The following is a 23,031-nucleotide window of genomic DNA, read 5'->3' on the forward strand; positions in this document are numbered from 1 at the left end:
TCATCAAAATCTGATCATCGGTTTCTGAGAAGATGTTCTTTAAAGGTTTTTCTATTTTTTTGCCCTGGCAGCCATGTTGTGCAGCGGACCGGAACCATTTGAGCAATTTTGGTTAAGGACCACCCAAGGAACAATTCTGTCAAGTTTCATCAAAATCTGCCTATCCGTTTCAGAGCAGATGTCGTTTAAAGATTTTGCTATTTTTAGCTGTGGCGGCCATATTGTGCAATGGACCAGAACCATTTGAGCAAGTTTAATAAAGGACCACCCAAGGAACATTACTGTCAAGTTTCATCAAAATCTGCCAAACCGTTTCAGAGGAGATGTCGTTTAAAGATTTTGCTATTTTTAGCTCTGGCGGCCATATTGTGCAATGGACCGGAACCATTTGAGCAATTTTGGTAAAGGACCACCAAAGGAACATTCCTGTGAAGTTTTGTCAAAATCCGCTTATCAGTTTCAGAGGAGATGTCGTTTAAAGTAAAAGTTTACGCACGCACGCACGCACGCACGAACGCACTCACGACGGACAATCTGTGACGACATAAGCTCCATGGCCTTCGGCCAGTGGAGCTAAAAACAAAGCACTAATCAGCATAGTCACAGCTCATAGCATAGTGACTGGAACGATTATTGATGTGTATTATCAAAATATTATAATTCGGCAAATGAGATTGCTTAATAATTAAGAAAGCCTCTCATTAAAAAAGCCGCCAGATTTAAGTCATCAATTTATAAAGCTGGTTATTCAGCGCCCGTCTTGTGTGGAATTAGATATTTTTTACAACAACAATAACAAATATCCCTAACATAAGACTGATCAGACACTCTAAGATTTCTAATTTTTCCATTTAATAAACAAAAAGAATTTGATTAACGTTTAAATACACTACGTATTGAAAAGGAAACAGGTATAGGGGTTAGATTATTTGATACTGCGCAAAAATGAAGCCGGTGAGATACCCTTTCCTTGATATCAGGCGATTTGTAATAAAACATTGAATACATGTATTTAAAAAAATCAAAAATTAAACGAGCAGATTTTTCAAGAATTAAAGAAAGGCACACTTTTTTCAGCGAAACATGACGCCGTTTTTCCCGCGAAAAATGACGTTATAGACAAATTTAGAAACAATAACTTTCAACAAGAGAAACAAAAATATATGAGCGTGAACGTGTTCACAAGACGCACTTGACGTTGAAATTTCATAGCTGTAAACGAAGAATTGATGAAAATATCGGTTATTGTAGCTGGAACGCAAAAATATGACAGACGTCTCAAAATTGACGTCAGTGGCATATTTTGAAGACTCGTAGTTTCAAAACTGTTCAGAATATTGAAAATGTAAAAACAGTCCCTAACTGGGCATATGCTCTTCTATTTGTATACCAATTTTCAGACAGGAACTCGAAAAAAAATTCGTAGTCGGGTTCCACCTTAAAGCACTATCACAAGAAAAAGTTTAAAAAAAACCTCTGTAATAAGAGAAGACAGAGTTATAGTTCTCATACAATAAACTTCCTTCTATAGTGCTCTACTATTGAAAATTACATAAAATGCAATCCAGTAGTTTTAAAGTTATGCTTCGGACAAGGAAAAGTTACAAAGGGCAATTACTCTGTTATAAGCTAAAATATAGTAATAATTATTAAACACTGCACTTCCTGTCATTGTGCTTATCCATAATAAGAAGTTTCAATAAATTCTACCCAGTAGTTTTTTCAAGTTAAGCTCAACACAAGAAAAAGTAACAAAGGGCACTAACATTGTAATTAACAATATTGGGATTAAACTATGATCGAGCATTGCCAAATGTTGTATTGGTTAAGGCCATCACAGCACAACATTGATATATGTTTACGAAACTGTACACATGGTCCACAAGTCATTGCTGTAGCTTCAAAAATGAGAAAGTAGGTCTAAAGGTCATAGTATAGCTCATCTGAGGACAACATTTTGTTGCAAAACTTCATGCAACATGATCTAAATGTCATTGCTGTAGCTTGTAATATGAACTAGAACTCCGCGAGTCGGATGTGTCGCCTGACGAATTATTTACTGTCGACATTATAGCTGTTAGATTGGCATTTTATTCATTTATAGACAATGACGTTGCCATTTAACTTTCAAGTGTAGTCATGAATAAAATGTTTTAAAGCAAAACAGGAAGTTGGCCATTTTGTTTTGTTGTTGATTAGTCACCCCTTGTTGTATTTTTGTAGAGGGTCACCCAAGGAAGCTTCCTGTAAAGTTTCATTGAATTTGGAGTGGTAGTTTCAGAGGAGATGGGTTTTTTTAAGCAAAACAGGAAGTCAGCCATTTTGTTGTTGTTGCTGTTGTTGTTGATCAATCATGACCCCTTGTTGTATTTTTTTTAGAGGGTCACCCAAGGAAGCTTCCTGTATAAAGTTTCATTGAATTTGGACTGATAGTTTCAGAGAAAATGTTTTTTAAAGCAAATCAGGAAGTCGGCCATTTTGTTGTTGTTAATCAATCGTAACCCCTTGTTGTATTTTTGTAGAGGGACACCCAAGGAAGCTTCCTGTCAAGTTTCATTGAATTTGGCCAGGTAGTTTCAGAGGAGATGTTCTTTAAGCAATTGTTGACGGACGGACGACGGACAAAGACCGATCACAATAGCTCACCTTGAGCACTTCGTGCTCTGGTGAGCTAAAAAAGTGTGCAAGGTAAAGTTAAACATGAAAATTAACAAAGGGCAATAACTCTAAAATATGGCAGCAAGAGTTACGGTTCTTGTGCACTGCACTTGCCCTCAATGAGATCTATCTAGCTATGAAGTTTTAAGTTGATACCTCTTATATTCTTCAAGATATGCCGCGGACAAAACTTTAAGCATGAAAATTAACAAAGGGCAATAACTCTAAACATATAGATGCAAGAGTTACGGTTTTTGTGCACTGCACTTTCCCTCAATCAGATATACCTACGGAATAAGTTTCAGGTTGATACCTCCTATAGTTTACGAGATATGCCACGGACAAAACTTAAGCAAGAAAATTAACAAAGGGCAATAACTCTAAAAATATGGCAGCAAGAGTAACGGTTCTTGTGCACTGCACTTGCCCTCAATGAGATCTATCTAGCTATGAAGTTTCAAGTTGATACCTCTTATATTCTTCAAGATATGCCCCGGACAAAACTTTTAAGCATGAAAATTAACAAAGGGCAATAACTCTAAACATATAGATGCAAGAGTTACGGTTTTTGTGCACTGCACTTTCCCGAAATCAGATATACCTACGGAATAAGTTTCAGGTTGATACCTCCTATAGTTTACGAGATATGCCACGGACAAAACCCAAGCATGAAAATTAACAAAGGGCAATAACTCTAAAAATATGGCAGCAAGAGTAACGGTTCTTGTGCACTGCACTTGCCCTCAATGAGATCTATCTAGCTATGAAGTTTCAAGTTGATACCTCTTATATTCTTCAAGATATGCCCCGGACAAAACTAACAAAGGGCAATAACTCTAAAAATATGGCAGCAAGAGTAACGGTTCTTGTGCACTGCACTTGCCCTCAATGAGATCTATCTACATATGAAGTTTCAAGTTGATACCTCTTATATTCTTCAAGATATGCCCCGGACAAAACTAACGAAGGGCAATAACTCTAAAAAAATAGCAGCAAGAGTTACGGTTCTTGTGCACTGCACTTGCCCTCAATGAGATCTATCTAGCTATGAAGTTTCAAGTTGATACCTCTTATATTCTTCAAGATATGCCGCGGACAAAACTTTAAGCATGAAAATTAACAAAGGGCAATAACTCTAAACATATAGATGCAAGAGTTACGGTTTTTGTGCACTGCACTTTCCCTCAATCAGATATACCTACGGAATAAGTTTCAGGTTGATACCTCCTATAGTTTACGAGATATGCCACGGACAAAACTTAAGCAAGAAAATTAACAAAGGGCAATAACTCTAAAAATATGGCAGCAAGAGTAACGGTTCTTGTGCACCGCACTTGCCCTCAATGAGATCTATCTAGCTATGAAGTTTCAAGTTGATACCTCTTATATTCTTCAAGATATGCCCCGGACAAAACTTTAAAGCATGATAATTAACAAAGGGCAATAACTCTAAAAATATGGCAGCAAGAGTAACGGTTCTTGTGCACTGCACTTGCCCTCAATGAGATCTATCTAGCTATGAAGTTTCAAGTTGATACCTCTTATATTCTTCAAGATATGCCCCGGACAAAACTAACGAAGGGCAATAACTCTAAAAAAATAGCAGCAAGAGTTACGGTTCTTGTGCACTGCACTTGCCCTCAATGAGATCTATCTAGCTATGAAGTTTCAAGTTGATACCTCTTATATTCTTCAAGATATGCCCCGGACAAAACTTTAAGCATGAAAATTAACAAAGGGCAATAACTCTAAACATATAGATGCAAGAGTTACGGTTTTTGTGCACTGCACTTTCCCGAAATCAGATATACCTACGGAATAAGTTTCAGGTTGATACCTCCTATAGTTTACGAGATATGCCACGGACAAAACCCAAGCAAGAAAATTAAAAAAGGGCAATAACTCTAAAAATATGGCAGCAAGAGTAACGATTCTTGTGCACTGCACTTGCCCTCAATGAGATCTATCTACATATGAAGTTTCAAGTTGATAACTCTTATATTCTACAAGATATGCCCCCAACAAAACTTTAAGCATGAATAATAACAAAGGGCAATAACTCTAAAAATATGAAAGCAAGAGTAACAGTTCTTGTGCACTGCACTTGCCCTCAATAAGATCTATCTACATATGAAATTTCAAGTTGATACCACTAATAGTTTAGGAGATATACCCCGGACAAGCGAAAATGGGACGCGGATGCCGCCGCCGACGCCGCAGCCGAAGCCGCCGACAAAAGTAACCCCTATATGTCGTCTTTTCAGGCGACACAAAAAGTAGGTCAAAAGGTCACAGTCAAGGTCATCAAAGCACAACATTGATATTTTCTTGCAAAACTGTACACATGGTCCAAACTTTATTGCTGTAGCTTTATAAGAAAATAGGTCAAAAGGTCACATTATAGCTCATCCGAGAACAAAATTGATACAGTGGAACCTCACTAAACCGGATCTCCACAAAACCAGAATCCTCGTGATACCGGACTTTTTCCAGAGTCCCGATTTTCCCTTTCTATTTTCAATGTAAAATAATCCCAACAAAACCGGAACCTCGGAATTCCGGATACCGGACAAAAAATCGAGAGAATTTGTTAGTATATAAAATTATCACCATATTAGTTGTCAACGTAATTTTACTTGCAAAACCGGATGTATATTTGTTCAAACATGTCAAAATGATTTTGTGTATTAGGAATTCACGAATCGCGTGTCATTTTGTCACTTTGTTTTGACGGCCGGTGCGTCGTTAAATATTGCACCTTTGATGTTGTGATAACTCGATAATCGATAATGATGATTGCGCTGTGGATTGACTGCCGCGCGATAATCAAACGTTAATCAAACTTGTGAAAAGAAAATTGATTGAAACATTAATTTGTTTGTTGCAGAAAAAAGAACTAGAAACGGTTATTAAGTGATCATTTTGGAGGGTTGTTTTATCTAAAGACATCTATGAGTGAATCAAATTAGACAGGTGCGTTAATTAAACTATCAAACATACTTAACAAGCATTAAATTACGCGAGTTGTTTTATTTTTTTAGACTCGGAAAAAAAGATGATAATAAATACTTGAACCATCGTTGATGTAAAATAAATGTTATCTTTATGTGTTTTTATTTTATTCCAATTTCCAACTTCCCTTTAAAGGTTAACTCAGTTAATATTTTGAGTAAACTTACTCCGTACATCAAATCCTCACTAAACCGGAATCCTCACTAAACCGGAAATTTTGCCCGGTCCGGACCTTGTCCGGTTTAGTGAGTTTTCACTGTAATTGTTTTTAAAACTATACTCAAGGTCAAATTGACAAAATGTCATTGCTGCAGCTTAAAATAAGATAGTAGGTCAAAAGGTCACAGTCAAGGTCATCCAAGAACAATTTTGATATTTGTTTTCAAAACTGTACACATGTGCCAAATTTTATTGCTGCAGCTTCAAAAATAAGAAAGTATGTCAAAAGGGGTTGGGTCAATTTTAACCCAAGGGCACAAGTTGAACAAAGTTGATAGAGGACTACCATATCTTGCTATGTAACAAATATTAAAGGTCGAGGCCATGTCGTTTGAGAAAAGAAGATTATGAAAGATTTCCCTATATAAGTCTATATAGTAAACTTGTGAACACCAGGGTGTGGCTAGTTTTGTCCCCAGGGGCATAATTTGAACAAACTTGGTAAAGGAGCACTCTATGATGCTACATCCAAAATATAAAGGATCTGGGGTGTGTTTCAGAGATGATCGTTAAGGCGATCGTTAGCTGATTTTGGTAGTCTGACCAAAATTACCCATCGGCACCGTTTCAGAGACGCAACGTGCACCTGCTTATCGTTAATTTTGCTCATAAACCTACGACCAGTAAGAGGCACTCGTTAACTTAACGATCAATATGGCGGATGAAGATTTTCTCCATATCAAAGTATACTTTTACTTTTTATCAACATTTGAGAATTAAATATTGCGTGTAGCATGTTCGCTGGTGTGGAATTTTCCAACTATGTCTAAAAATAGCTGAAAACAGTACGAAAATGTTCTATTTCTGCCGTTCTGTCAAAAAAGGATTTTAAAACTGTAGAAGATATAAGCTTTTTGTTATATTTAGTTAATATGCTGATATTGTGTACATCTAAAACATGGAATATGATGTAGAATTTGATTTGGTTTCATTGCTGTTAAATATGTCATGTAAAACATTTTCTTGAAAATCTTCTATTTCGGATGGTTTTAAATTCGGATAAATAAATGCCTGTACATATTTTGTTGTAATATTACCGGTCTTTGTGGCATGTAGTCAGTGTTACCATTTTATCATGTCATAATATAACATCATTATTTTTACACACCTAAAACTGATGCTAAATATGTAAATATAGATACTGTACAGTAATGAAAACAACACTGTCACAACAAATAAGTTGATTATTGCCTACTTTAATACCATGGACACTATCAGGTGACAATGTAATCATTTTAGTTCACCATTACTTGTAAGTGAAACTTGTTTGAGTAAGGTATCATTTTATGTAGAACTTTGTAGTATATGTACATTTATATATGTGAGTTTTTAACTGACAAAGGTTAAATCTTGTCTTTTTCAGCCATACCATTTGATGCCAAGTGTACAAAAAAAACTGAAATGAAAATTGACAACAGAAATGTCATGGTCATGGTGGAAAATGTTGTGCTCATCATTGACCTGTTTAATAATGGTATGGAAAAATGAATTTAATTCTAATGTTGGTTTTATGAATAATAATAGAGGTATATTCAAAATATGAACACATTGTCATAAGGACTAATGTAGAAACTAAAGTGAAAACAATATTATGTATCTGCAGTTAATGCACAGGCTATGTACAGATGCTTAATGATATTCTATGTTTTCATTTTTTTTGCTTGTTAAATATTTGTTTGAGTTACTTATTTCAGGCTGGTGATCATACATGTGATAATTTCTTGGGTCGATTCCGTGACACCCATCGTAATGTCAACGCACACTAGGGGGGTCCGGGGGCATGCCCCCCCGGAATTTTTTTTAAATTGGGAACGTCTGTGGTGCATTCTATAGCATATCTGGGGCTATTTTAGTCGTTTTTAACGTCGGGAAAATGTACCTATTTTGACTGCCAAGACGTATTTTTTACTTGACATGGTTGTTTTTTTTTCTGCATTTTCTTGAAAAAATAAAACCACCAGATATTTTCCCAGGCTTTAAATGAAGTGCTAACCAGGAGGATATGCAGTCTACTTTCGGTTTCATCAAAACAGGAAATAAACAACTATACGGGCACCTGTTTTCCCGCGCTTTTGAGAACATGCGTTACAAAATATTTATTTTTTCATCACATTTAAAACGTTTGCAATTTATGACACACAATATTTTTCAGACGATAAAGAAGATTTTCCAGTCGATGAGCTTTTTTCCGTTTGGAGATGCATATAATTTTGATAGAGACGTGTCAACAATCGGCTGTATAAAGCGATCACGTGACTTACCATGGTCACGTGATTAAAGCACTATATAACCACCTGTAAACCCCATATCGTCAGTTTTATTTCGGCGTAAAAATACACACGATAGTTCGGAAAAAAGGTCAAAACACTAAAATTCCTTATGGACGCATAACTTGTTAAAAGTATAACGACGTATCGACTTTGAAATTTGAAAGGAATATGGGATGTTTTCCGTGTTTTAATTTTGTTTTTTTTTACTCATTTTGTCACTTTCTTTGAACTTACCTTCATGCTCGTTTGTTGGTAAAATGTGTGAAAAATATCAATTCATCAATTAAAAGCTATCATTCATAAGACCAAACAAATCCATATGAAAACAATGAATTTCTATACAAGAACCCTCCCCCACTCGTTAAGCACAACAATAGGCCGATAGATCAATTATCGGGTGATTGACGATGACCTCGACGACACACGTACCAATTAACGGATTAGTGTCAACATGTCCTGTGTTTTACGACCAGTGTCCCGGACAGGCAAAATAGCTGACTTACATTGGTAAAATTAAGATAATCGATTCCGATTCCGAGATTATTTTTTTTTTTCGTTTTTTTTTTATGACTTTCCGGGACAAACATGCACCCTCCGTGACTCCGTGACAGAGATACGATTTCCGGGACAATCCCGGACGTCCGGGACGTTATCACATGTATGCTGGTGATAGAAAACTATAAGGAATGCTTCAAGCTGGCAATAGAGGGAATTGTAAAAGTAGGTAGGAAATGATAAAATGCAGTAGGATATAAACCAATTTTATGAATAATACAATTTGATGAGTTTTATATTGATACAATGTTGGGCATCTTACTTTGAGCAGTAAACTGGTATAACATAATTGTTATTTAACTTATATGAACATTAAACAAAAAATAAAATGTGACCAGAATGGTGTTTTTCATGTTTTCTTAAATACCATACTTATTTTTTTTTTTTAAATATGCAAACTATTTCAGTTGGAAAATGGGAATGTAAATTATGTGTTAGTTGTGGTTTAACCATTAAAAGGCGTTTTCATAAATGTATTATATTGTGCTGTATTAAACAATATTTCATAACTGTTTGTCTCTTCAGGACACTGAGAAATCTCAAGGTTTCAAACATCTAGAATATGCTCACAGTCAGTCTTCAAGATACTCACCTTAAAGGTTCCAGTGTGTTTTAGGAGACTATGTCAAAACAGTACTTTATACCTACATACACTGGAGATACCAGACCCAGCAGATAACTACAGATATATTGACACAGAACATGAAATTCATTGCATATCCCAACACAACATAAAACTTTAATCTGTTAAATAGGCAGTGAGGCATTTGTGTGTAACCTTCATTATTTGAAATGAAATTTCTTATATTTCTTTCTAAGTTTGGCTTTGCATTTAAAAGCCATTAGCATTAGATTTTCCAAATATATATTTTTATACAGTTTCAACTGTGATGTATATCCAGTTGTACATGTTTCCTCCAAGGATTAAAACACTTTTGAATTATATAGGAAAATTTAAATGATACATTTATTCAAACTTATGATAATACATAAAACACACACTACCACCGTTGATCATGTAAACCTTCATACTTCATCTTTTTATAGAAATTATGTTAATCTTTTGATATTTCTGAATACATTTATTTTTACTTTGACTGGCTCATGTTTAAACACAGAATGCCACATAAAGTGTATACTCCAGTGTATATCATAACATGATTGAAATAGATAATGGATAATATTTGCATGAAACTCTGAACACTTAACCACTATGGCAATCTGCACCAGTTAAGATACTTTTTGTTGAATAATGTGTTTTGATGAGACAAGCTTGTAAAATATAGCTGTATATCTTTTAGTCATTTTGTGTATTTGAAGCATGTCTGCAAATGTAGATTTTATCATGTATTTTGAATGGATCTGAAATACCGTATTTTCTTGACTATAAGGCGATTCGCTTATAAGACGGCCCCCTAACTTTGCCCATGAAATCTGGTGCTTTTTGTTTTTGACTGGGGTCAATTTTTGACTGGGGTCAATTTTTAAGCAAATCTAAAATGCTAAAATTCTTCCTAATGTGTAAAAATATTCAAGCTCAACGGACAATTATCGACTTTCGCGGTAACTGTTTTTGTTTTACTCAAAGAAAATGGCGGTCAACTGTGAGCTCTCTATTTGGAGGTAGGTTAAAAATGAGTACATAATTAAGTTTGCAGGACAGGTCGTTACTTATCGAAATTGTAATAATTAATCATTAACAACATATGTTTGTTTTAGTTTATTTTTTTATTGAAGACACCAATGAAGTTCTTCGGCAAAATAAATGGCTTCAATAACATAACTGCGAAAAGCCGAGGCATGAATAGGTGTTTGCTTAGCAATAATGCTTTAGGCAATATTGTCCCTTGATTGGCGACGAACATAAAGGATTCATATTCGCATTGTCATTTGTTTGCTTAATCAAATTGACAGTTAGGTACCTACATCATATTAAGATTCCAATTTATTGATTTGATATATCTGTCAAACTAATTATACTGACACGCGCCATGAGAAAAAATGCAGATATAACGGTACACTGTGTGACGTCAGAGCACGTGCGGTGAAGAGATTTCGTGTTGTTGTTTACTTAATTGCCCCATACTTATTATCAGCAGACGATATACTGGATTGACGAATACCCTATGTAAAATTTTACTGATTTTGACTTGAATCTTTTTTTAATATTTTATCGACTCGCTTATAAGACGGGTCCTCTACTTTGGGGGTAAAAATCGGGACCCAATTTCCCCGTCTTATAGTCGAGAAAATACGGTACTGTTTATTTCACTGTTATTACAATGATTGACACAATAAAGATGGATTTATGAATTGTATTCATACAAAAAATCCAACCAGTCAAAAATCCAACCAGTCAAAATTGTATTTTCGAACTGTTTCCCAATACATTAACTCTCAGTCACAGTTTTGGTGCATAAACGTATGAACTTTACTTGTTATATGAACAAAGGCCGGTTGTTGATGATTGGAATCAGTCATCATCATCATCATCATCATCATCATCCACCATACCCACCACAACCACCACCAACTTCACCACCTTCATCATCATCCACATCATCAATCATCAGCAACATCTACGCATCATCATCTCGTCATGATCATTGTCGTCATCGTCACATCATGATTAGTATCATTGCCGTTGTCGCATCATCATTATTATTATCATCATCTTAGTCGTCATCGTTGTTGCATATTATCATTATAATAATCATAATATTCGTCTTCATCGTCGCCACATTATCACTATCGTCGTCATCGCATCATCATGATAGTGTCATTGTGGCGTTATTATTAAATCATCATTGCCGTTGTCGTCGCATCATCGTGACTATAATCATCAGCACCATGCTGCACGTTTGCATTTACTTTACAGAACATTCATAATAGGCATACTATAATATTTCACTTATCAAAGACTAATTTAAAGTAAAATCACCAGCCTGAAAATAACAATGTATTTTGTTGTTGTCCAATTTTCATTATAATTACACACATTTTAAAGAGGGCGTCGGACCCGCCACTGCCTCCATCACAAAAAAAATCCCGGATGATGATGTACTTAAGATACAATTGTAACATAAATAGCAGATGGTTAATCAGAATGGAGACCACGAGTTTGTATCATTTGTGTCAATCATTATAAAAAGGAGAGTTACATTAATTGATTCCCTTCAAGAGATTATCAGTATTATTATTATTATTAATTATAATATTATCTTATTATTATTATTATTACTATAATTATCATTAATAAAAAAGACAGGTGCGCTCATCAGGTAAATATGACGTAACGTCATTTCACTTCAGACTGGGTCACTCGCTTTAACGCTGTGCTTTATTGTTATTTTTTACGTACATTCGGAGAGTTTACGAGACGTTTCTGAAACGCCTTTATGATTATCGTTAAGTTGGTCTATATTATGATCGTAAATTTACGATAATGGCAGATCGTAAAATCTATTTTTTTTATATCAATCTATAGGAAACTTGTGACCTCCAGTAGTAGACAGTTTTGGAACCAGGGGCACGATTTGAACAAACTTGATAAAGGAATACTATCAAGCAGGGCTTCTAGAAACCAGCAATTTGCCGGTCTGGACCGATTTTGACCAAGCCAGATCGATTTCAGTTTTAAAAAGTGTCAAAAAATCTGTCCGAAATTTTCTAATTTTTTTTATAATTTCCGCCCAAAACAACTAAGTCAGTAAAAATTGTAATACACAAACATTCTTCGGTCATTCACACATTCAAAATTACCTCAATAAACCAATAAAAGTGTCCTAGTTACCATCAGACCAATGCGACCAGCTGCTTTTTCCACTACGCTGAACACTCGATTTCTGTTAATTAGCAGACACTTGAAATCGGTCCAATCACGTGTTTTGGTAGGTCGCAGAAGATAAAATTAAACAAATTATGTGTTTGCAGCTATCCTGATTACATGTTAAAATCAGTCCATATTTACATCGATCATTACATGATTTATCTGTTGATTACCAAACTGTTAAATTTGAATTGTAATAAAGTAGCATTGCTGGTTAAAAACGGTTTTAAAGATAAATACAATTGTCGTTATTAATCCGCAAAAGCATTAAAATTCCAAATTAATTAACCTAGTCCTAAAGGATATCATCAGCGATATGCTTGATTAACTACAGAGTCTGAAAGCTGAGTGCGCTTACGTCATTATAATACACTGTAATGAAAAATTTGTTGTTGATATCAAACTTAAAGCTTGAAGCCCCGATTATAAATCTAGATATATATATGATTATTCAAGATCAGTGTGTGTATACCACGTGATAAATTACGTCATACAAGCTACGTCGGAAGGCAATATTTTGCTTAAAATGAAGACTTAAATCAAAGATAACTTTTATTTAACAAAACCATTTTAAATAAAACAAAGGGCAGTCTATGAAGCTTAAAGATCCCAGCATGTGTTTTATTACCGTAATTTGATAAGGTCATTAGTTTCATCAAACACCACGACAAATCTGTTTCCAAGATAATGTTGACAGTTCTCCGTCAGACGGCTGTATTGTGAAAAGGATTGTCGAAGTGTTTTAAGAAACTAAACACTCAATCAAAATCTAATAAAAACTGAAGGCAGGGCTCCGTAAGCGGCGTAGACTGCGCTTTGTTTCATTTAAAATGGTGAAGAAATAGTGAAGTTATCTTTGTTTAAAGTCTTTTTTCAAATCAAAATATTGCCTTCCGACGTAGCATTTATGACGCAATTTATCACGTGGTATACACACACTGAAGATTATCAGTTGAATGTTAAACCATTGTAGTAGCATTAAGCAAATAAATCATAATACTGTTTAAATTTTTGTCGTCTGACCGCTTCCTGCTGCAGTTAATTACGATCGCAGCTTTTCTTGTTAAAAACTTGTTAGAAACAAAACTCGATGAGAATCTCATTTGAAATTAAGTTTGTATCAATTACTATCTAATTCGGCTACGATGGATCTAGAGCCCTCTTAGGAATTGCTACATAGGGAAAAAATATTTACAGAATTACACATTGCGAAAGTGTGTGACATTTCTATATACTCAGACTTTTGAACAGGTCTTTTTTTGGAGGGGGGGGGACTTTTAAAAGCCCTGCTAACAAGGGTCTGGGCCAAGCAGTTTCAGATAAAAAGATTTTCAAAGATTCCCTATGTAAGTATGTAAGAATCTTATTACCTTCGGGGCAGGGCCTCAAGTGGCATAAATTGAATGAACTTGGTAGAGGATCACTTAACAATGTAACACTCATAGAATTCAAGGTTTTATTTAATGAAGATTTTTAAAGTTTTTCCTGTTTTTCCGTGGCAACCAGAATTCATTTCTTTGAACAATTTTGAAAGAGCACCATTCAAGGGGCATCCTAGTGAAGTTTCATCTTAATTGGTCAATCTTTTAGAAGGTTTGAAGCAATTATTGTCTCAATGCAATACACCAAGTCGTTGCTGAGATATTAACCTACGTGTGCTTACATGCAAAACCTTAGCCAGAATTTCTAAGTTGAATAAAGTTGAATAATAAATATTCAAAAAAGTATAATCTAACTTCCTGATGCTGGATGGCCGGACGGTGTGTGATGGGAAAAACTCACACTGAGCACTATCTGCTTAGAATTAGTTAAAAAGTAACAAAGGGCAATAACTCTGTAATTAGAAGAAAGAGAGTTATGTTTCTTGTACACTGCCCTCCCTCTCTTTGTGCTTTACCATGTATGAAGTTTAATTAAATTCCATCCCCAAGTTTTTAATTTATACTCCAGACAAGATAAAAGTAACAAAGGGCAATACATCTGTTGGTATAATTCTAGCAAGCGATTTTTGCAATTTCTCGCATAAAAATTACCTTAATCACATTGAAAAAACATAAATGCAAGATGTTCTCACACTTATACACAGTGTATGAATTTTGAGCATTTTTGAGTTTTAAATTACAGCTTCATTGTGGCCTATGGCCTCTCTTGCTGTTTAGTGAATTTCGGTGTTAGTGTCGACTACGGTCATTTTTTTTTCCTGATAGCGCTTGTTTTCAAGTGTTTTTGCTACCTGGATTAGTTTTGTTTACTCAGGTTTCAATCTGCATTTGATAAGCATCTACAATATTGGAGGCTTTCTGAAAACCTCACAAAGTATCATCTTAATAAGGGCTTCTTAAGACCAACAATTTTGTTGGTATGGACAGATTTTGACCACGCTGGATCGATTTCAGTAACAGAAAATGGTAAAAAAAAGGGTTTGTTTATTTTTTTATAATTTCAGTCCAAAACAGTTTTGTCACTAGAATATGTAAATAATTGTACTACACAAACCTGGTTTGTCATTCACACATCCCCTAAATGCCAGGTTGACGCATATCCAAACCAATTGAGATTTCAAACTTTTAGAAGCCATGATCTTTACAATTAACTTTCACTGAGGTATTTGTATTTGGAAAAAACCTTAAGAGTCGCACAATCTTTGTTATTCATCAAGACGTTTTGCAAAAAAAAGACCAAAAAATCTTTAATTGCATGATATGTAAACTGTTATCATTGCCTAAAGAGATTAAAAGAAGTTTAAATAATACTTTTAATATTGGTTTATTTCAATAAAAGTGTTTCATTCTAGTCAAAGAAATATATACATATATAAACAATTGATTGATTTTATCATGAATTAAATTACTGTTTAGCATTGTTTTTTCACTGTGTAATCCCTTTTTATTAAAAATCTCACTGAAATTAAAATTCTCTCACCAATTTTGGACAAATTGGAGCAATTCTCTCATTGAAAATCTGACACAGAATTTAACCTGCTCTTTGTGCTTTACCATTGTATGAAGTTTCAATAAATTTTACCCTAGTAATTATTGTACTGACAAAACATTGACAACAAAAAACACACCAAAAGGCAATAACTCTGTAAATTGTTAAAAGCAAGTTATGGTTCTTAAACACTGCACTTCCTCTTATTGTGCTTAACCATTGTATAAATTTTTTATTTGATTCCATCTGATAGTTTTCCAGTTATGCTCCTGACAAGAAAAAGTTACGAAGGTCAATAACTCTGTAATTAGCTGAAATAGAGTTATGGTTTTTATACGCTTCAATTACTCTCATGTTTTATGGTTGTATGAAGTTAAATTAAATTCCTATCAGTAGTTTTCAAGTTATGCTCTGGACAAAGAAAATTGCAAAGGACTGACCGACAGACCACAGGGTGATTCCAATATACTCCTTCAAACTTAATATGTCAGAGTATAATAAATGCACACATTAATTTTGGACTTACTTCCAAACAAACTTCAATAAAATGGTTAACTAGCTACAGAGTTGTTAACTGTCAGTTTCATACCATTCCCTCCGAACATGTGAGTATCTATCTGTTCGAGCACAAACATGCAGAATGTGTTCACTTGAGGTAGTAGGCCGATCGTGAACACTGCTGGTAGACACAGGAGGAACACTGCAATAGGGAACCATGTATAAGTTACCCAACATAAATTCTTCTTCTAAAACACACATTACAACAATGTAAAAATGTTTTTGAAAATGCTTGTTAATACAAAAATAATATACAAGAAACTAATCAAAACTAGACAGTTGTTTTTGTAATCAAACACAGATGTCTCCCCCGATCGTCGTCCACGACATTTGACATTCGGAAACAGAAAATAATATGAATGGAAAAGCATAAAAGGCTTGAAACACAAACCGTACCTACTGTTGCTGATACTATTTGAATAAAATGCTTGGGACTTAGAAGACTGTATCTTCATGTTCTGGAAGTTTTGTTAAAGTGATGCACTCTATGTTAAATGTATACTGAACATTTGTGGCGAGTTATTTCAAATTCTTCAAAAGGTTCAAGAGACAGAGTGCAGACAAAGAATATAATCATATGACCTTTGATCTGTAATTGTGACCTTGACCTTGAAACAAGCTGGTTTAAACATGCGCTCTGGACAATGTCTCAATATGGTGAACATTTGTGGATAGTTATTTCAACTAGATGCCAAATGGCGACATGTTGAGCCCGTTGAAAGAGCCTATCACACATACATAATGCTCTTCCATGCAATTGCAATACAGAATAACAGTTGAACAATACATGGAACCTGCTCACTTAGCCTTACCATGGCAAGTTTTTCAAAATCCAATAATGGTAAACATACAGCCTAGATAATGTTCAGTCCAGATCAGTCCTATCAACAGTACTCATTTTGACATTTAACTTCTAAGTGTGACCTTAACCATACAGACCTGTGTCTTGTGTGTGACACACCATTACATCATAGTGAACCTCCATAGTGAAAATCCTATAATGCATGGTCAAGATACTGCCAGGATGGATAAGGATCATTTCAACCTTTGACCTCTAAGCGTGACCTCGAACTTGAGGTATAAACCTGGGTCTTGTACGAGACATGCCACCTTATCATGGTGAACCTTCATGGAAAGTTGTTTAAAAGTCCTATAATGCATGTTCAAGGATCATTGCAACCTTTGACCTGTAAGGGTGACCTTGACCTTTGAGGTTTAGACCAGGGTCTTGTGCCGGACATGCCACCTTATCATGGTGAACCTTCATGGCAAGTTTTTTTTGAAAATCCTATAATGCATGGTCAAGATACAACCCAGACAAGATCATTGCATCCTTTGACCTCTAACCTTGACATTGGACTAACAGACCTGGGTCTTGTGAGCAACACACCACCTCATCATGGTAAACCTTCATGGCAATTATTTTTGAAAATCCCCATGGTTCAAGAGATATTGAGGGGAAACAATTTGTGACAGGCTAAAACAATATGTCTCCCCATTTATGGGATTAGATATAATAATGTAAACTCAACATTTATTGGCTATGTTTATTACAATGATCTTTTCAAAAGATAAAAAAACAAGAGCTGTCACAGTATGTGACTAATGCCCCTAAATGTACATTGACTTTTAAACAATGTCAGTATATAAACAAGAGCTGTCACAGTATGTGACGAATGCCCTCGAATGTGACATTGACCTATGAACAAGGTCAGTACATGAAAAGTTAAAGATCAAACAAATACATATGGCAAGTTATTTTAAATTGCCTCTGAAAATAAAAAAAATACCACCCATACTTGACAACCTACATTCCTATGTCCTTATATTCAGCATTCCATTGTGAATAAACACTAAGTGTATCTTTCACCTTAGAGGTAGGGACATGGGTCTTGCACACGACACATCGTCTTGGTATGTCAAACACATGTGGCAAGTTATTTTAAATTCTGTCCATACAAGGGAAAGTTACAGCCCGGACACGACAAACTATACTCTATGTCCTTATATGCAGCATTACATTGTGAATAAACACTTAGTGTGACCTTGACCTAAGAGGTAGGGACACGGGTCTGGCACCCGATACGTCGTCTTGGTATGTCAAACACATGTGGCAAGTTATTTTATTATCTGTCCATACAAGGGAAAGTTACAGCCCAGACACGACAATCTATACTCTATGTCCTTATATGCAGCATTACATTGTGAATAAACACTAAGTGTGACCTTAACCTAAGAAATAGGGACACGGAACTTGCACGCGACACATCGTCTTGGTATGCCGAACACATGTGGCAAGTTATTTTAAAATCTGTCCATACAAGGGAAAGTTACAGCCTGGACACGATAATCTATACTCTATGTCATTATATGCAGCATTCCATTGTGAATAAACATCTAAATGTGACCTTGACCTTAGAGGTAGGGACACGGGTCTTGCACGCGACACGTCGTCTAGGTATGTCGAACACATTGTGGCAAGTTATTTTAAAATCTGTCCATACAAGGGAAAGTAACAGCCCGGACACGACAACCTATACTCTATGTCCTTATATGCAGCATTCCATTGTGAATAAACACTAAGTGTGACCTTGACCTAAGAGGTAGGGACACGGGTTTTGCACGCTACACGTCGTCTTGGTATGCCGAGCACATGTGGCAAGTTATTTTAAAATCTGTCCATACAAGGGAAAGTAACAGCCTGGACACGACAACCTATACTCTATGTCCTTGTATGCAGCATTCCATTGTGAATAAACACTAAGTGTGACCTTGACCTAAGAGGTAGGGACACGGTTCTTGCACGCGACAGGTCGTCTTGCTATGCCAAACACATGTGGCAAGTTATTTTAAATCTGTCCATACAAGGGAAAGTTACAGTCCGGACATGACAACCTATACTCTATGTCCTTATATGCAGCATTCCATTGTGAATAAACACCTAAGTGTGACCTTGACCTTAGAGGTAGGGACATGGGTCTTGCACACGACACATCGTCTTGGTATGCCGAACATATGTGGCAAGTTATTTTAAAATCTGTCCATACCAGGGAAAGTTACAGTCCGGACATGACAACCTATACTCTATGTCCTTATATGCAGCATTCCATTGTGAATAAACACTAAGTGTGACCGTGACCTTAGAGGTAGGGACACGGTTCTTGCACGCGACACATCGTCTTGGTATGCCGAACACATGTGGCAAGTTATTTTAAAATCTGTCCATACAAGGGAAAGTTACAGCCCGGACACGACAACCTATACTCTATGTCCTTATATGCAGCATTCCATTGTGAATAAACACCTAAGTGTGACCTTGACCTAAGAGGTAGGGACATGGTTCTTGCACGCGACAGGTCGTCTTGGTATGCTGAACACATGTGGCAGGTTATTTTAAAATCTGTCCATACAAGGGAAAGTACCAGCCCGGGCACGAGTTATTGAGCTGGACACACGGACGGACGGTGCGATTTTAATATGCCCACCTTCGGGGGCATAAAAAAGGGAAGAATATAGCAATGAAATGTCCTTTATGTCTAACCAATGGCCGGCGCATTTGCAAGACCACATGGCATTATGTCTAACCAACATGGCTAGTGTATTTGCAAGACCACATGGCATTGTGTCTAACCAACATGGCTAGTGTATTTGCAAGACCACATGGCATTGTGTCTAACCAACATGGCTAGTGTATTTGCAAGACCACATGGCATTATGTCTAACCAACATGGCTAGTGTATTTGCAAGACCACATGGCATTGTGTCTAACTAACAGGGCTGGTGCATTTGCAAGACTGCATGGCATTATGTCTAACCAACATGGCTGGTGCATTTGCAAGACTGCATGGCATTATGTCTAACCAACATGGCTGGTGCATTTGCAAGACTACATGTCATTATGTCTAACCAACATGGCTGGTGCATTTGCAAGACTACCTGGCTTTATGTCTAACCAATAGTGCTGGTGCATTTGCAAGACTACATGGCATTATGTCTAACCTATATGCCTTGTGCATTTGCAAGACATCAGTCAAGGCATTATGTCTAACCTATATGCCTTGTGCATTTGCAAGACCACATGGCATTGTCTAACCAACATGGCTGGTGCATATGCAAGACTACATGGCATTATGTCTAACCAATATGGCTGGTGCATTTGTAAGACAACAGTCATGGCATTATGTCTAACCAACATTGCTGGTGCATTTGCAAGACCACATGACTTTACGTCTAACCAACATGGCCAGCGCATTTGCAAGACCACATGGCGATATGTCTAACCAACATGGCTGGTGCATTTGCTATACCATATGGCAGTATTTCTTACCAATATGGCTGGTGGCTGTGCAAGACTACCTGACATTATGTCTAACCAATATCGCTGCTGCATTTGCAAGACCACAAAACATTTTGTCTGTGGTAGGAACACAGGTCTTGTATGCAACACATCGTCTTAATATGCCAAACACATGTGGCAAGTTATTTTGAAATCTGTCGATACATGAGAAAGTGCATCGTCAGCAACCACAGTACTTTCTTCGGTTACATTTAATACATACCGTGGGACAATTGACTGACAAAATCTCATTGATTTTTAATGAATTTGCATGAGGCAGGAGAGACAACTCTTTTTTCAATGAATTCCCATGTTACACTCAAATATTATTCAATAACTTTTTTATAGTGTCAGTAGCCTTAGTGGCAGTGTGGGCTTGACTACAGCCAAATATTATTGTACTGAGTAGGTGGACCCAGTTCAACTCCGGCAATCGGCAGAATACATAAAGCATCTGGTACTTGCGGAACCAATGAAACTGCCTCATTAATTATTCATAATTATGAGATTTTCCTAGCCAAAATGCCCACGGTACACAATGACGCTTAGCGTAGTGTGTATCGGGGGTATCCAACAATGGAGAAAGTTACAGCCTGGACACTACCACCTATACTCTTTTTCCTTATATGCAGCATTCCATATTATTCAAACAATAAGTGTACCTTAAACTTAAAGGTAGGAACACAGGTCTTGTATGCAACACATCGTCTTTATATGCCAAACACATGTGGAAAGTTTTTTTAAAATCTGTCCATACAAGAAAAAGTTACCGTCCGGAAATGAGAAGTTGTCAAACCAACAGACAGACGGTGCGATTTTGATATGTCCGCCTTTGGGGGCATAAAAGTATAAATATTTGTTACAGTCCCTAACAACATGACATCTAATCACTATAATACCTTTGAGAAAATCCCTGGCAAGGGCGAGGGCAGTGGTGGTGGTAAAGGGCAGGCCATACACATACACAGTGTGAGGGCTGGTGGTCTTCACCGCGTCATCCAACACCAGCATGAGGACAGAACACACACAGAAGTAGAATGGACGGCTGAACACAATCAGGTGGTTGTATCCCTGTAATACATCAAACATAATTTAGTTCACAATGGTAAACTTACCCAATAATCACTTTACAAGATTGTAATAATTGTTAAACAAGTTCTTACGTCATTCTATTAATCATGCTCATGAAATCTTGATCAAGTGTTGTGAGGGATTATAATTAATATCACTTTTTATGGAAATACTAGGCACAAATTAATTTCCCATTCTTAATCTATAACAAGAGGGCCAAATGGCCCTGAATCGCTCACCTGTCATATATTGCACATTCTTCCATTATATACAAATATTGAAAACCTAAGCCTATGAACACGGGGCGTGGCCAATTTTGACCCCAGGGCTAAAGTTTGAACAATCTTAATAGTGGTCCGATAAACGATGCTTCATACCAAATATCTAAGGCCTTCGCCTTTTGGTTTCGGAGAAGAAGATTTTTTAAGTTTTCATCATATACATATATAAGGAAACCCATGACCGCCCGGGTGGGGCCATTTTTTGACCCCAGGGCCAAAGATTGAACAATATTGGTACAGGTCAACTAGATGATATATCATGCCAAATATCTAAGCTCTTGTCACTACTTGATTTTACGTGTGTATCTATATATGTATATTTGTTATTAATTGTTGTATGTGGCCCATATTGAAAATTGGTATGTGTACTAAATATGTTATCCAGTTTAAATTAAGACGTTACTTGTCTTTGTGAGTTCGGAGAAGATTTTTTAAGTTTTCACTATAACACATAGAGAGAAAACCCATCAGCCCCGGGGTGTGGCCAATTTTGACCCCAGGGCCATAATTTGAACAAACTTGGTAGAGGTCCACTAGACGATGAATCGTGCCAAATATCTAAGCTCTAGGCCAAGTAAGTTCAGAGGAAAAGATTTTTTAAGTTTTCACTATAAACATATGGAGAAAACCCATGACCCCAGGGCCATAATTTGAACAATCTTGGTAGAGGACCATTTGGTGATCCTACCTACCATATATCAACGGCCTAAGCCTTGTGGTTTGGGAGAAGAAGATTTTTAAAGTTTTTCCTTTTGTTTGCCATGGCAACCAGAGTTCTGCATGGAATTGAATTCTTTGAACAACTTTGATAGAAGACCACCCAATAAACAACCCTATGAAGTTTTATTAATATTGGCCCAGCGGTTAAGGAGATGTCTTTTAAGTAAATTGTTGACGGACGACGCACGACTCACGACGCACGACGGACAAAAGGCGATCACAAAAGCTCACCAAGTCACAAAGTGACAGGTGAGCTAAAAATATTAAAGCTCTCAAATTTTTATTTGTGGCAAACCAAATAACTCCACAATTGAAATAATTATTTTTTATACTGATAAGTACCAGTATATCAACCTTACATGCATAGGGGAGGCAGCGTCCGGTTGTACACTCTTCACAAGGGAATACTGGCATCCCGCAAGCACGAAACAAAAGAGGAACATGGGAATGTCAACGTAAAAGTCACGCGCAAGCACAAGGCCGCCAAGTGCGCCCACCAACACGGCCATCAGTACGGCTATCACATTCTCTATCACAGACAGGTTCCTGAAAAATGATAAATATGGTTTAGTTTGCACAAATTTATTTGAG

General features: G+C 36.4%; 1 protein-coding gene across 3 annotated transcripts in view; it reads right to left on the reverse strand.

Moving 5' to 3' along the window:
• Positions 1 to 23,031, reverse strand: part of LOC128209202 (pecanex-like protein 1) — a 132,821-nt gene that overhangs the window by 66,174 nt on the left and 43,616 nt on the right. For all 3 annotated transcript variants that reach the window (XM_052913136.1, XM_052913135.1, XM_052913134.1), the window contains exons 15-17: positions 22,800 to 22,986; positions 21,268 to 21,439; positions 16,064 to 16,174 (exon numbers count right to left, since the gene is read on the reverse strand). In XM_052913136.1, the coding sequence (XP_052769096.1) occupies positions 16,064 to 16,174; positions 21,268 to 21,439; positions 22,800 to 22,986 (470 nt within the window). The remainder of the gene's footprint in view (positions 1 to 16,063; positions 16,175 to 21,267; positions 21,440 to 22,799; positions 22,987 to 23,031) is intronic.

This window comes from Mya arenaria, chromosome 11 (genome assembly GCF_026914265.1).
Source record: "Mya arenaria isolate MELC-2E11 chromosome 11, ASM2691426v1".
NCBI lineage: Eukaryota > Metazoa > Mollusca > Bivalvia > Myida > Myidae > Mya > Mya arenaria.